The following is a 12,851-nucleotide window of genomic DNA, read 5'->3' on the forward strand; positions in this document are numbered from 1 at the left end:
GAGAAGAGAAGAGAAGAGAAGAGAAGAGAAGAGAAGAGAAGAGAAGAGAAGAGAAGAGAAGAGAAGAGAAGAGAAGAGAAGAGAAGAGAAGAGAAGAGAAGAGAAGAGAGAAGAGAAGAGAGAAGAGAGAAAAGAGTAAAATACATACTTTTTAAAGACTTGTTTGCTTTCTTTTGACCGTTTTTTGTTACCCTGGGCCCTTCTTCCCAGCGCCGCACCCCAGAAAAGGATCGCCCCTGACTCCGCTCTCATTTTAAAATGCTTCTTTTTATTTCAGTGGTTGTACATTGGGTGAATGAATTTAACGTCACAACAGAAATAGAATGGCTATTTAACAGACCACTAGTAGTTATATGCTGAAAAAGAGTGAATGGAGGGGTTTCTTTTAACTGTTACTGAAATATTCATCGTACGCGTCGTCAATTATCCTGGATGAGAGAGGCAAACAAAAAGGTATTTTGGTGAGGTGCTGTATCCCTTGAAGAAAATAAACACTGAGACATCTCAAGTCACTTGAAACTATGTCCCAGCTACAGTATTCACTGTCTCTGTGTTGGCCCATCTCATGGTTCTTTTAGGGGGTTTTATTTGTTGGGTATTTTTTTTTAATTAAACAAAGCATTTAAAATTTAATCATTTTCATTAGACTTTTTTTTTTCTTTTTAAAATATAAACAAAGTTTTGGCAAATAATATTTATACAGAAAAATAGTTTTAGATCTTCCCAAATTTTGAAATAGTCTACAAAATTACTTTATAAATAAATAAAATGCAGAATCTGTTGTACATGTATTTGCACATCTCTGTAATTGCCTCCTTACTGTGAGCATAAGTTTGTACTTGTACAGTTTTCAGGAATATTACAAAGTCATAAAGTCGGAAAGTGGATCTCTTATTAAAAATACATTTTCTCTTTTTGTCTGTCAGTTTATCTGGATGAAAGGCCTGATGTATCTGAAGCTTCATCATCCATGGGCAAAAAATAGTTGTTATTGGATTAATTGTAAAAAACATAGAATAACAGTTATTTCGAAACATAAAAAGTTCACACAAAACGATGCCTTGAAGAGTTATCTACATAAAATATTTAAACAACATGGATAATTTACCATTTAGTATTATACAATAAGCTACCCAAATGCCTAAATTAACTATTATAAAAAAATAAAAACAACTTTGACAGATATAGGCAAGTTGCAGTGTCAACTACCTAGTTATAATGACTGAGAAAGTCTACAAATATTAGTGTTTTAATAGTATATAATGGTGATACCTTAACTGCTAAAGTAACAAGTTAAGATACATTATTTTTCCACAAATTAAAACTAACGCAACGTTACAAGCACTATGTTAATTTTACAATCGAATCGTGATTTTTTTTTTTCTTTCGGATGATCAAATCTCCAGCTTTATATATAAATAGATAGTAATTAGACATCGGACAAACAAGATTTAGCCCAGAAAATAATTTCCTAGACAAGTAATTATATGGTTAGTGCCTTCAGTCGTTCAGAACAGGCAGTGCTGCCAAAGTTTAAAATAGTTTACAATCAATCTGAAGAGGTTAAGTTAAAATACTGCAATCACTAATAATGTCCACATAGAAAACTTATGCTGCAAACAATTATACATAATATCCATTTATAACAGCTGTCTTGTTTTTTTTTAAACAATAATTTAAAAACTATGTCATTTATGTGATACATGTGCAACATATAAAATGTGAAATATGAAATATTTGGTACAATAGTGCTTGAAACAAATCTCAAATCAAACAAATGAAATTTTAATTATACATATATAATTACCTTGTAAATCAACAAAGTATTTAAAAAAGTAAACAACATTAAAATCTGCTTCATCCATATATATGTATGTATGTATATATAACATGTATATAATTGTATTAAAGATATCTTCATACTTTTGTGACATAAAATATGTTTTTAAAGAAAAACAATTAAAAGAACTATTTTTTTCTCCATTCTAATCTGGTTACAATCTTATAATCAAATTAAAAAAATGCAAATACAGTAATGATTTATTAAACTGAATCTCGTTCTACATTCTTAGTGTTCAGTTAATAGTCTAGATTAAAGTCACCAATGAAGTTTCAGTGACTCGGCTGAATTTTAATTAAATTAGAGTATCATACAAATCTCTTAATCTACAGCCTTCTTTTCCGCCTTTTGTTAGTTTGGTCTTTTTTTGTTTTGTTTTGTTTTGTTTGATTTTACACTTCTAGAAGTTACTTCTTAAACCGCTTGGATCTTTTTGGTAACCTGACGGTGAGTTTGAGAGATTACTCGCTTCCGGTGAGATTTGACTGTTGGCATCAGGCTCACTTTCATCAAGTCTGATGTGACAAAATTTAGGCACTTCTGCAAAGTCTCTTTTAAAAACATTATAAATATACTCGTAAAATAACATTTTCAAGACTTTGTTCTTTTGGGGATTCGAAAGGGGTATGAAGCTCATACTGTGCAAAATTTTTAAATTTTCTTCTGCTATTCTGCTATGAGTCAAATGCAACTTCTCCATACAAGTCAAACACCAACCATGTGCAGCTAAAGAATTTGTGCTTTACTTTGGACTTCTGGATAAAACTATTCAGATTGGCAGGGCGATGTGCAGGACACTGCACTGCATTTCACTTCCTCTGTCTTGGAATCGACTCTCTAGGGGAGCAAAACCAAGATTTATTTATTTTATTTATTTTTTTTAACTGAGGAGAAAAACCCCAATCGTAGCTCGGGTGAAAATTAAACCTGCAACTGGGATAAGTTTTTAGCCAATACAACTTAATTATTGCTGAGCTCGAAAGATTCGTAAACACTGAATCTCGCGAGACTAACTTAACTGGACCATTTCCGTTAGGTATAGTTATGGAGAAAAGACAATATTTGCAAGAATTAAACTATGCTTAGAAAATCTTTAAAACTAAATGTTACCCTTTATGTCTTGAAACATCACAGCTGGTATCAGGTAGTTAACTATTTTAGGTTGGAGTATAGTAAGCATACCATATTTAATATTCATATATGACATAGCAGCACTAGCTTTTTTCGAGTTTGTGATTTGTCCGTAAGAACAAATTCTTGACTTAGCATGCAGTTTGTGGCAACTCTAGAGAGGAGGAGACGGGGTAGTATGTACAGTAGCCGTGCTTGGCCGTCCGCAGGGAGGCTTCGTGACACTCCGTTCCGCTCCTGCCGGCTATTTCAGGATTATCTGTTAAAGAGAAAGGAAAGCGTGAATCACGTTTTTAGGTGATGTGGGCAGAGCAAGTTCACCCAGACGGATGGTGCTGGACTAACTAAGCTGGGACGCAGCTCGTATGGGACAGCATCTCATATGGGACAGCATCCCTTATGTGACAGCATCTCATATGGGACAGCATCCCTTATGGGACAGCATCCTGCATCCTCACACTGCCTGGTAGGAGTTCGTGTTTCACAAACCTGGTGGTCTTCCTCCCAGGCGTGAGGAGGCTATTTCCCGTGTCAAAATACTGGAGATGGCGTTGAAGCTGTTATGGGACAGCATCCCGCATCCTCACACTGCCTGGCAGGAGTTTGTATTTCACAAACCTGGTGGTTTTCCTCCCGGGCGTGAGAACACGCACAGGGGCTACTTCACGTGTCAAAATACTGGAGATGGCGTTGAAGCTGCAAAGGGCGGGCCTGGCCATAGGTGGGCTGCTCACCCTTGGCACCCTGGCTCTCCGTGGAAAGGGGAGTAGCCCTGCGCCTCCCGAGGAAGCTCAAAAGCCCGTTGGCACTTGGTGCGATTCTGCAGCTCCCGCAAAGTCAGGAGCGACCAGGGAAAACAATGGAGGCAGGGCCCCTTGTCACTAATAAGCACAAAAATGTACTGGTCTGGGTGTTTCCCAGAAGCTGAAGTGTCTTTTCAAGGCACTTCTAGCAGCTGCTCATTTCCTAAAAAAAAAAATAAATTATCTGCAGGGTCAGCAAATTTGAGTTTTTTCACACTTCCTTACATCAGGGGATCCAGGGTGGAGATTGTAGGCGGTATCTCTTAACTAGTCCCTGACCTTGCTGCTTTACCTCCACAATGTCTCAAGTTGAGGGTGAAGCAGCCATTTCACCAATGCAAACTTCCAAGACTGTGAAGGTTAAATGCATGACGTGCCCAACCTGCTCACAGTAGTGGAAAACAGTCCAGATTTCCATCACCTGCCTGAAATGGCTGTCGGCGAGAGTAATGTCAAAAAGCCAGGGGGATGATGTTTTATCGCGCTCCAGACTTAAGCACAAGTCAAGGAATTAGAGTGCTTCGCCTGCTCTTCCTGCTTAATTTGGCACTCCACAAGACTTTTAAGCTGTATTTGTAGGTGGCATGCAAGCCAGTCGTGACAGGACTTTGACCTACTTGTGCGTTAAGAAGCTAGACCGCTGCTTAACACAACATTTATTTTTAAAAGGGGGAAAAAAAATGCTTTGAAAAATAACTTCGGCAACATACTACCTCTGACATACAGACTGCCAAAAAAGAAACACGTTCTCCTCTGCGTGGAAGGCGGTTGTTCTAGCCCCCCTGACTGGTCCCATTTTATCACACCTCCCACCCACAACTGCCTTCCTCCCCTTGCACAGCTTCCAGCTCCCCTGACCCCACCTAACTTGCTGGCATGCCAGAAAGTCGTCTTTGATTACCATCAGCGCCGTAAATCTGGTGCCACGTGAGGCCCCATTGTAATGACACTGTACAGACACCTGCTGCTCCAAAGGGCTTAACATCTAAATACATCATACGTACAACAAGGACATATATTTTTAATGAACTTCCACCCATTGTGAGTGTGTTAGCTTATCACCCATCTTCTGTTTCCTATCGAAACAACACAAAAATACCTTTGCTAAAATAATAAAGCCCTGCCGGTGATAACCCTGGTCCATCCACAGCACGGTGATTTGACAGTATGTACCAAGAATATAGCCATGCTGAAAATAAGAAGTAACCAAGATTATCAGCACTGATATTTTTAGCATGTTACAACCCAATGAGTCAATGTAATTAATAAAGCAGCTTTAGCTACTGGGTTAGCCATAATCACGCAAGTGTATTTAAGGGATCCTAAGGTCTGATTTAATAGGACGCAACCTGAAATCTACTCAGTGTAAAATACCCAGAATTTCAGATGCTGCAGCTGCCTACGTCTTCTGCCAGCTTTTGAGGGGATAAACTTGCATTTTCCTACACTTTTTTTTTTTCTCCCTCTACAGGGCGACAGATCCCTGCCCCTTATGCCAAGATGTCCTAGAAGGTCAAACAGCCCCACAAGAGTGATGCTCCCCAATTCCCCCAAAATGTGTAACAGACAAGGCAGAGGGCCTAATCTCAGGCTGTTTCTTGGGAAAAGGGTAGGGCTACCCCAGGTGCTTTGATTAACCCAAGCGCGACTCACCCTGTGGTGTGCCAGGCGGGATACAGAGGGGTCCCATGGAGCGTCAAAAGAGCAGGGACCCCTCCTCTGCCCTGCTCCAGGTGAGTGGCAGAGCTCAGGTGAGGACTTCCACCACCCCGCCCCTATCCCTGCTATCTCTCCCCTCCTCCTGAAACTCAGGAAACAGCTAAGACAATGTCAACGCATCCCTTTTGTGCGGCAGCATGTCCTGTTTACGTGGCTGTGGGTGCAGGAGGAGTGGCTAGAGATCTCCCCACTGTGCTTCTCCCACTGCCAGTGGCTATGGAGCCAGCTCGCTCCCACCCCAGCATCTTCGCCGCTGCTCGTGCAGGAGATGTAACTGGGGCACGCTGCACCCCGGCTATTTCTAGTACACGTAGGAGTCCTCCTAGGAAGAAAAAAATATATCTTTCTCAGAACAAGCTTCTCCTGCGTGGAGACGCAGAACTGAGGAGCTGTATTATTATTATTTTTTAACCTTAGCCACAAAGTGTAAAACGTATCCCGTAGTCTTTAATTATATGTTCACACCCTGTTTCTCAAAAGATATCACAACTCTGCCACAGCTACATACACAAGCATCAGATTCTGCAACTGTTTTTCTTTTCACTGTGTCTGACACAGAAACATAAAACGCTAAACTACTTTACATGGAAAACACACTGTGAACCTCTTCTATTTAATCTACAAACAAAGTAATAAACTGTGATGGAAGACAGAGGCTATCTACGTCTGCATCGTTGCTAATTGCCTCATCATTTGCATGCTGAGAAAGGAGAAGTTGTACAGAACATATCAATGAAGGAACATTCCTACAAATACTTACTACAGAGTCTGAACTCCCTTGTTACTTGTAAATAGGTCCAACAGCCTTCATGCTCTTCGTGTTTAAAGAATTACATCTCAAAGGCACATACATACGACTTGTCATATTTCCAGTGATATTATTATATCATTATATGCCACCACAACTTGATATAATGTATTGACACCTTTACTATAGTATAAAAAGCATAAAAAAATGGAAAAATAAGACTATATGACAAGTTTGCAGGGTCCCATGTACAAGTGTCCACAGGTCAAGCACGGGAAAGCATTTTCTCATGCTCCATATGGATAAGATCCATGGGTGTGGATACAGACATGCCAGAAAACGTGCCTGCTGCTGCGGCTGCAGTAAGAGATCTAAGAAGAACACTATTTCTAGCACAGGCAGAATGTCCTGGCATTTACTGTCTGGGATGGTAATGCACAGAAGATTTAATAAGGGCATTTTTTGGAAGGAATCATAGACGCAGGGTACCCTCTCCTTATTGCTTGGTACCTGTTTGACGTGCCAGAAAGCCGTCTGCCGTTTAGACTAGAATCACTAAAATTGTGCCAATGTTAACTTACTAGACCTCGCTGAAACTAGGAAGATGTAGAGTGAACGTAATTTTCTGAAAACTACTTTCTAACCACCAAGAATCATTTGCTCTTACAATTTTCCAGCTCTTTAGAGGTGACTCTTTCAGCTCTCAAATGCCAAGGCTTTCGCTCATGCTGATACAGCATGGCTCTTGTAGACCTTTACCTTTGTGACCTCTGAAAAACCACAGTGGTCATTAAGGACCCCTGTGCAAGACAGAACATCCCTAAATTCAGCCAGGGTTGTTCTGCAGCATCATCCATGGGAATGACAACCAAGAGAGATGTTACTGCCAACAGCTTCAGCTTCTCACCCAACCACTGATCCTTGGTACACAGCAGATAAATCAATGTCAGCTTGGGACTTCCTCAGGCCCAACGAAGGCATCTGCAAACGGTTAATATCTCAAGATTTAAAAAGTAAATTTGAGCACCTCTTTTAAATTGAGATGGAAATTCCACCTTTGCAAACTCTTTTCTGACATCCAGGTTACCACATGCACTGCTTCACCTGATACAGTTCACAGAACTAACCAAATTACCTAGCATCTCGACTGGGTATTAGGAATTTCAAGAACATCGCTTGGCTGAAGATTTTTCCATTTTGAAGCTACATATCATGAAACTTCTTTATTCTCTCCAGGTTAAATTCTGTTTCCAGTTCCAGATTTATTATACAACGACCTTGGTACGCAGCAGATAAATCAATGTCAGCTTGGGACTAACCAAATTACCTAGCATCTCGACTGGGTATTAGGAATTTCAAGAACATCGCTTGGCTGAAGATTTTTCCATTTTGAAGCTACATATCATGAAACTTCTTTATTCTCTCCAGGTTAAATTCTGTTTCCAGTTCCAGATTTATTATACAACGATGAATACAGAAAATGTACCATTCTGCATGAATTCAGTGTACATGAACTCTTGTTCAACTATAAACCTGTCACAGTGGATCAGCTGAAAAACATGACTTTGCATCTACCTCTGACATGTTTCTCTTTCGGAAGTTTTGAAATTATTTCTCCAAATCACGCTTTGTTCTTTAAGCGTTAATACATTTTAAGGGGGCATTAAGATTGGATTTGAGCTCCACATGAAGAAGCACTTGCCTCTCCAAAAATGAACTCGTATGTAGTAAACATTTCAGTCTGCTCAGCCTTTCATTTTAAAAGCAATGTAGTAATAGGAGATTCTTGTAGATAAGATTCATCTCAGATGATTTCAGACACGTACGTCTCAGCTGGTCACCCTATTTTACATCTTCCTAGCTTACCTCAGGCAACTTATTTTAGAATGAGATAGATTATCAACTCATGATGCTTTTTTCCCTTCCACCAATGTAAGAGTCTGTGGCAAACAGTTCACACTGAGGTATTTAACTTTTAGACATCTGCGTCAGGGCAGATGAATCCTTCCACAGTGATATTTTCTATTTTCATGTTTTTCACACGAGTAGCAGGCTGGTCAGATATATCTAGGGTATACATTAAAAATGACAGATATTTTCAGACAGCTGGCTCATATCAGCCTGTCTCGTAACTTCTCTTGCTTTCTAAAAATAAAACTAACACCAAGTATTTCTTCCCTTTGACATGAAACCCAAGACTATTTATATTTCCCTGTGCCTTTAGGAAATGCCTCCATCTCTTTATTTTTCATTTTGTCTTAGAATGCTCTTTTGTGGCACATGCCTTGCTATTTTTCTTCAAAATAAATCAGTCCTTTTTTTTCTTTTTCTTAAATCAAAAGTAAATAAGTATGCAGACCTTTACCGAGAATAATCACTGCCGTACCAGTTACGCTTGGCCTTACTTTTTACACAGCCTTACAAATGGACTTTCTCACCTCTTATTTCCCCATGGCTTCAGCAGCGGCATCTCCACGAGCACCAACCTGAGCTTTTCAACCCACCCCAGGAGTTCCACCGACACATCCCCAAGGGATGGGATTCGTCCCTGTCCTTGACTGGGTGACTGCTGAGCCAGCTCCAGCTCTTGCTGGAGCCTACTTTCCTTGTCTCTGCTGAGGACATCTGCACATTCGTGCACCCACCCGACATCAGGCCTGCCTCACTCATCTGTTCCTTCCCGCTTTCAAAACTCGTGCTCACCAGATTGCAGCCCTGTAAAACTCGTGTCAAGCTAGCATCTTTCTAGCATCTTTCTACAGGGTCAACTGCAAGCACTGAAAGGGAAAAAAAGAAACCAAACAAACAAATGCATCGCCAAACAAAACCTAAAAGAACTACTAATAGGGTTGGAGGGACCTGCTGAAAGCAGTTTCTTACCCCTGCTATCACTGCCAAACTCTTCATCGCTTGTCATAAACACACTGAGCTCCACCTTGCATCACCGGCTTGTTCCCTTTGCGGCTCCTCCTCTCTTGGCCAGAAACCTCGCTGTTATGCCCAGCATATTGTGATTTCATGTATAGGTGTTTCATTTTTCTCATTAACTGTGGACCTTGCCTCAATGAGTTTTATCTTATTCCCTTTCTATAATTCCAATGCATCCCCAACACATTTGTCTACTTTGCTCATCAGTGAGGTGACTTCTCATTTGCAGATAAAGGTTGAGATGATCTCCACGGTTGCCTGCTCTTTTCTTCCCTAAAATCTGAGTGTGCCCATTTCTGCCTGTCCCATATGTTGATAATAAACCTCTCAAAACGGCTGAAGGTCAGATGCCCATGCTGAAGTGGACACAGCTGCTAGCACATTTTCATTCCATCAAGTACAATCTGTTGGGCATCAGGGTGTCATAAAGCTGACAAAGACCTTGTCTGAATCCAGCTCTTCATGATGATCTAAAGAAAAGATCAAGGCAACTACGGGATCCCAAAAGGCTCAAGGGTTCGACAGCAGCATTCTTCTCATTTAATATTCACAAAGTCCTGGAAAAGAGTCCAAAGCCACTTGTGCTGCCAAGTCCTTGGCATGCTTATGAGCTCCAGTAGGTATTTACTCAAGTAATAACATATAATATTTAAGTTCAACTTAACAGGCACTTACTCGCGCTGAAGAAACAGGACTAGTTGTTTTAGAAATGAAACCCATCTGGTTATTTATTCTTCTTTAAAGTAATAAATAATGCAGCACTCAAAATCAATCATAACATACTCTAATAGATTCTACGAAAATCTACTTTTAAATAATTGCACTGGCAGCAGGCAGACTACATATAAACAAGAAAACCACCACTGTAAGGTTTTAGAAGCACCCGTACAGTGAGTTTTTTGACCAGCCATTCAATTGTACCTTTCCGCAGGTCTGAGCTACCACAATCCAAACATCTGTCGTCTTCATTTCCTGCTTTCAGGTAATTTTCCTTCTCTTTCTGAATTTTAGAAACTGACAGAATAGGCTTTTGCAGAGGACCTGAGAGCATAAAGGAGTGAAAGGCCAAGCACAACTTGTGCATTACCTGTAAAAGTGCCCGTATCCCTCTTGTAGGGTTGTTACTTCTCCAAACCTGCATTTTCTTAGGTGTCCTCACCTAGCTCTTTTTTACTTTCTCTCTATTTTTTTTTTCCCCAACAAAACCTGCTTTGTATTTTCCTCTTACAAATCCTGCAAGACAAAGCTGCCACTACACACATGGCATCCCTTTTAGGCGAACTCTGCCACTGTGTGTGCCGAGCACAGCTGGCACTTCTGCAGGTTCCCCACCGCTCCAGAAACCCCTCCTCCTCCAAAACCTGACGCTCCAGCTCAGACACCCTTCCAAACAAGAGACGGTCCAGTGCAACATCCAGAACCTAACTCAAACGCAGAAAAGTACCAAATGTATGTTCGTCAAGCTTACTCATCAGACACCACACTTAACAACACTTGTGTCAGTTCTATAGAACTCACTATGCTTATCACTTCTCCGGGGAAATCTTAATGTGCCTAACTTTTGAGTGCTTACTGCTCCCTTAATTTTCTTCTTATCTGAATACTCTCCCACAAACAGGCATGCACACTATTGTGTGTCACTGCAGATAACGTTGCGCCAAAAATGAAGTCAGTCAAAGTTAACAAATCTCTGCCTCGAGCTGAAAGTCACGACAGGTACAACAAGCAAATAAATAAATAATCAGATGTTTCCACTGTGGTTATGTGGGCAGCCTCCTGCACATTCAAAGCCAAAGACTGGCAATAAATCATACGCTGAGATAATAATATGATATTCATTTAATTCAAGGGAAGAGAGTTGAAGCAGCTAGAGATGTCCCGATGCAATTATTTCTCAGAACAGAATCCCAGACAAGTACATCTGGAGCTCTGCGCTGCACTGTGTTGTTAAAATTTAATGATGGAAAAAACACAGACTCACATGGGCTGTGTGTACATTCTAAGCACAATGAAACAAACTTATTTTTCCCCAAATGCCTACAAAATAAGTTGACCTCAGAAAAATTCTCTTACATTTAAATAATAAATATATACCTCTAAAGACTTGCTCAACTTGTCAAACTATCATTTGTTGAATAATTAAAAGCAAGGACACAGAAGGAAGTTATCATATCAAACACAAATACATTTTTTTAATTGCAGTGATACGAAGGCTAAAATAATCTATAACAGGAAAGGGAAATATATCTTGATTTGTGTTATATAAAAGAAAGGTTCATCTGTGTTCACTGCTCATGTTATGTGGTACTGCCATCTAGCAGGCTATTGGAGGAAGTCAGGCTTCAGTCCTCTAAAAGGGAGGGGGGATGTGAGGGGAGGAATTTCTAAAAAAAACCCCAACAAATCAAAACAGAGATTTTCCATTTCTTCCCACTGGCTTCTTTTATATGAGCATGTGATCTAAAACGCTGTATGCAAGCCGGCCAGAAGTCTTCAGCATCTACACAGGAACAACGCATTATTTTAAGAGGCCAAAAATGTTATTAAAACGAGGACTTGGTTAAAGTTTGCCTGAGACTTAAAACAGAGTTCCTTTAAATTTTATTTTTTGCTTTTTGATGTCCTACAGTTTAAAATCCCAAAGTTTTAACACGTGTTTTGTACCATTAGCTGTTTCAAGGCAATTCAAAGGGTGTTTTCTTGAAACTGCTTGAGAATCATTATGGGCTTTAAGACTGGAAACTCTCCTTTCAGGAATCTGCAGACTTTTAATTCTGGAACTTACGATTACTTACATGTAACTCAGTGTCTTCAGACAAGACAACTTGGTTGGATTTAGGCTTGTGACTTTTGAGTGTCTTGCATGAAAGAGGCAGCAAGCAGTTTAAGTTTGCCTTTCCTACCATGACAAGCTCCTGCTATTCAAATACCTCCTCTTTTACTTTCTCATTTAGGTTCATTTTTCCAGCCTGATGCAGGTACGAGGTGAGATGTCCAGTCCTGAGGAGTCCCAGATGCTGAGGCTTGCCACAGCACCTCTACGTGGAGCGGCGTGACCACCACACATGGGGGTTGCCAGGTGCCCAACACTGCTGGCCCAGGGCTCTCTCCCTGCAAGCGTCCCCTCTGATTAAGTGTCAGAGAAAAGAATCTGTTCCTCTGTCTTCTTTTTTGGACTTTTTCATGGCAGATTCAAATCGCCCTTTCTGTCATTTGAACACAATTTTTGTACAGGAGTATTTAAGTCTGGAGATTTTAGGCCAAAACTTTCAGTCAAAAAAAAGGACAAGAATTGTTTATACGCTTATTTACAGCAGGAGTGCTTTCCTACCTGCTTCCCCATTCCTTTAAAAATCGCAATTAGAGCTTTTTAAATCCTTAACAAGAATTTCGCAGGTGCTCTTATTTGTGACGTATAGTGTCGCTAGAGATGTAAATAACATTCGCTTTGCCACCTTCCCTCTCAAAAGCTTGCTTTTAACCAACAAAAAAGGCCATTCCCGACTACCTTTCGGATTTTTGAGTTCGTTTTCTCAGTATACTGCTACTCTTCTCCCTGTTTACACTTCCAGAGGGAGGTGCCACACATGACACCCCAAATCCTTGTTAAACATTCAGCATGTTTGCATTTTATGCTACGTTAACTCCTTTTTGAATTCTGGGGCAAATATTGTAATTGTCC

At 40.3% G+C, this 12,851-nt stretch overlaps 1 protein-coding gene across 8 annotated transcripts in view; it reads right to left on the reverse strand.

Annotated features, from left to right (window-relative positions):
• Positions 1 to 246: 246 nt before the first annotated feature.
• MBNL2 (muscleblind-like splicing regulator 2) overlaps positions 247 to 12,851 on the reverse strand; it is a 72,980-nt gene continuing 60,375 nt past the window's right edge. For all 8 annotated transcript variants that reach the window (XM_009864732.1, XM_009864724.1, XM_009864717.1 and 5 more), the window contains one exon: positions 247 to 3,230. In XM_009864732.1, the coding sequence (XP_009863034.1) occupies positions 3,216 to 3,230 (15 nt within the window). In that variant the 3' untranslated portion in view covers positions 247 to 3,215. The remainder of the gene's footprint in view (positions 3,231 to 12,851) is intronic.

Source organism: Apaloderma vittatum, unplaced genomic scaffold, assembly GCF_000703405.1.
Source record: "Apaloderma vittatum isolate BGI_N311 unplaced genomic scaffold, ASM70340v1 scaffold13350, whole genome shotgun sequence".
NCBI lineage: Eukaryota > Metazoa > Chordata > Aves > Trogoniformes > Trogonidae > Apaloderma > Apaloderma vittatum.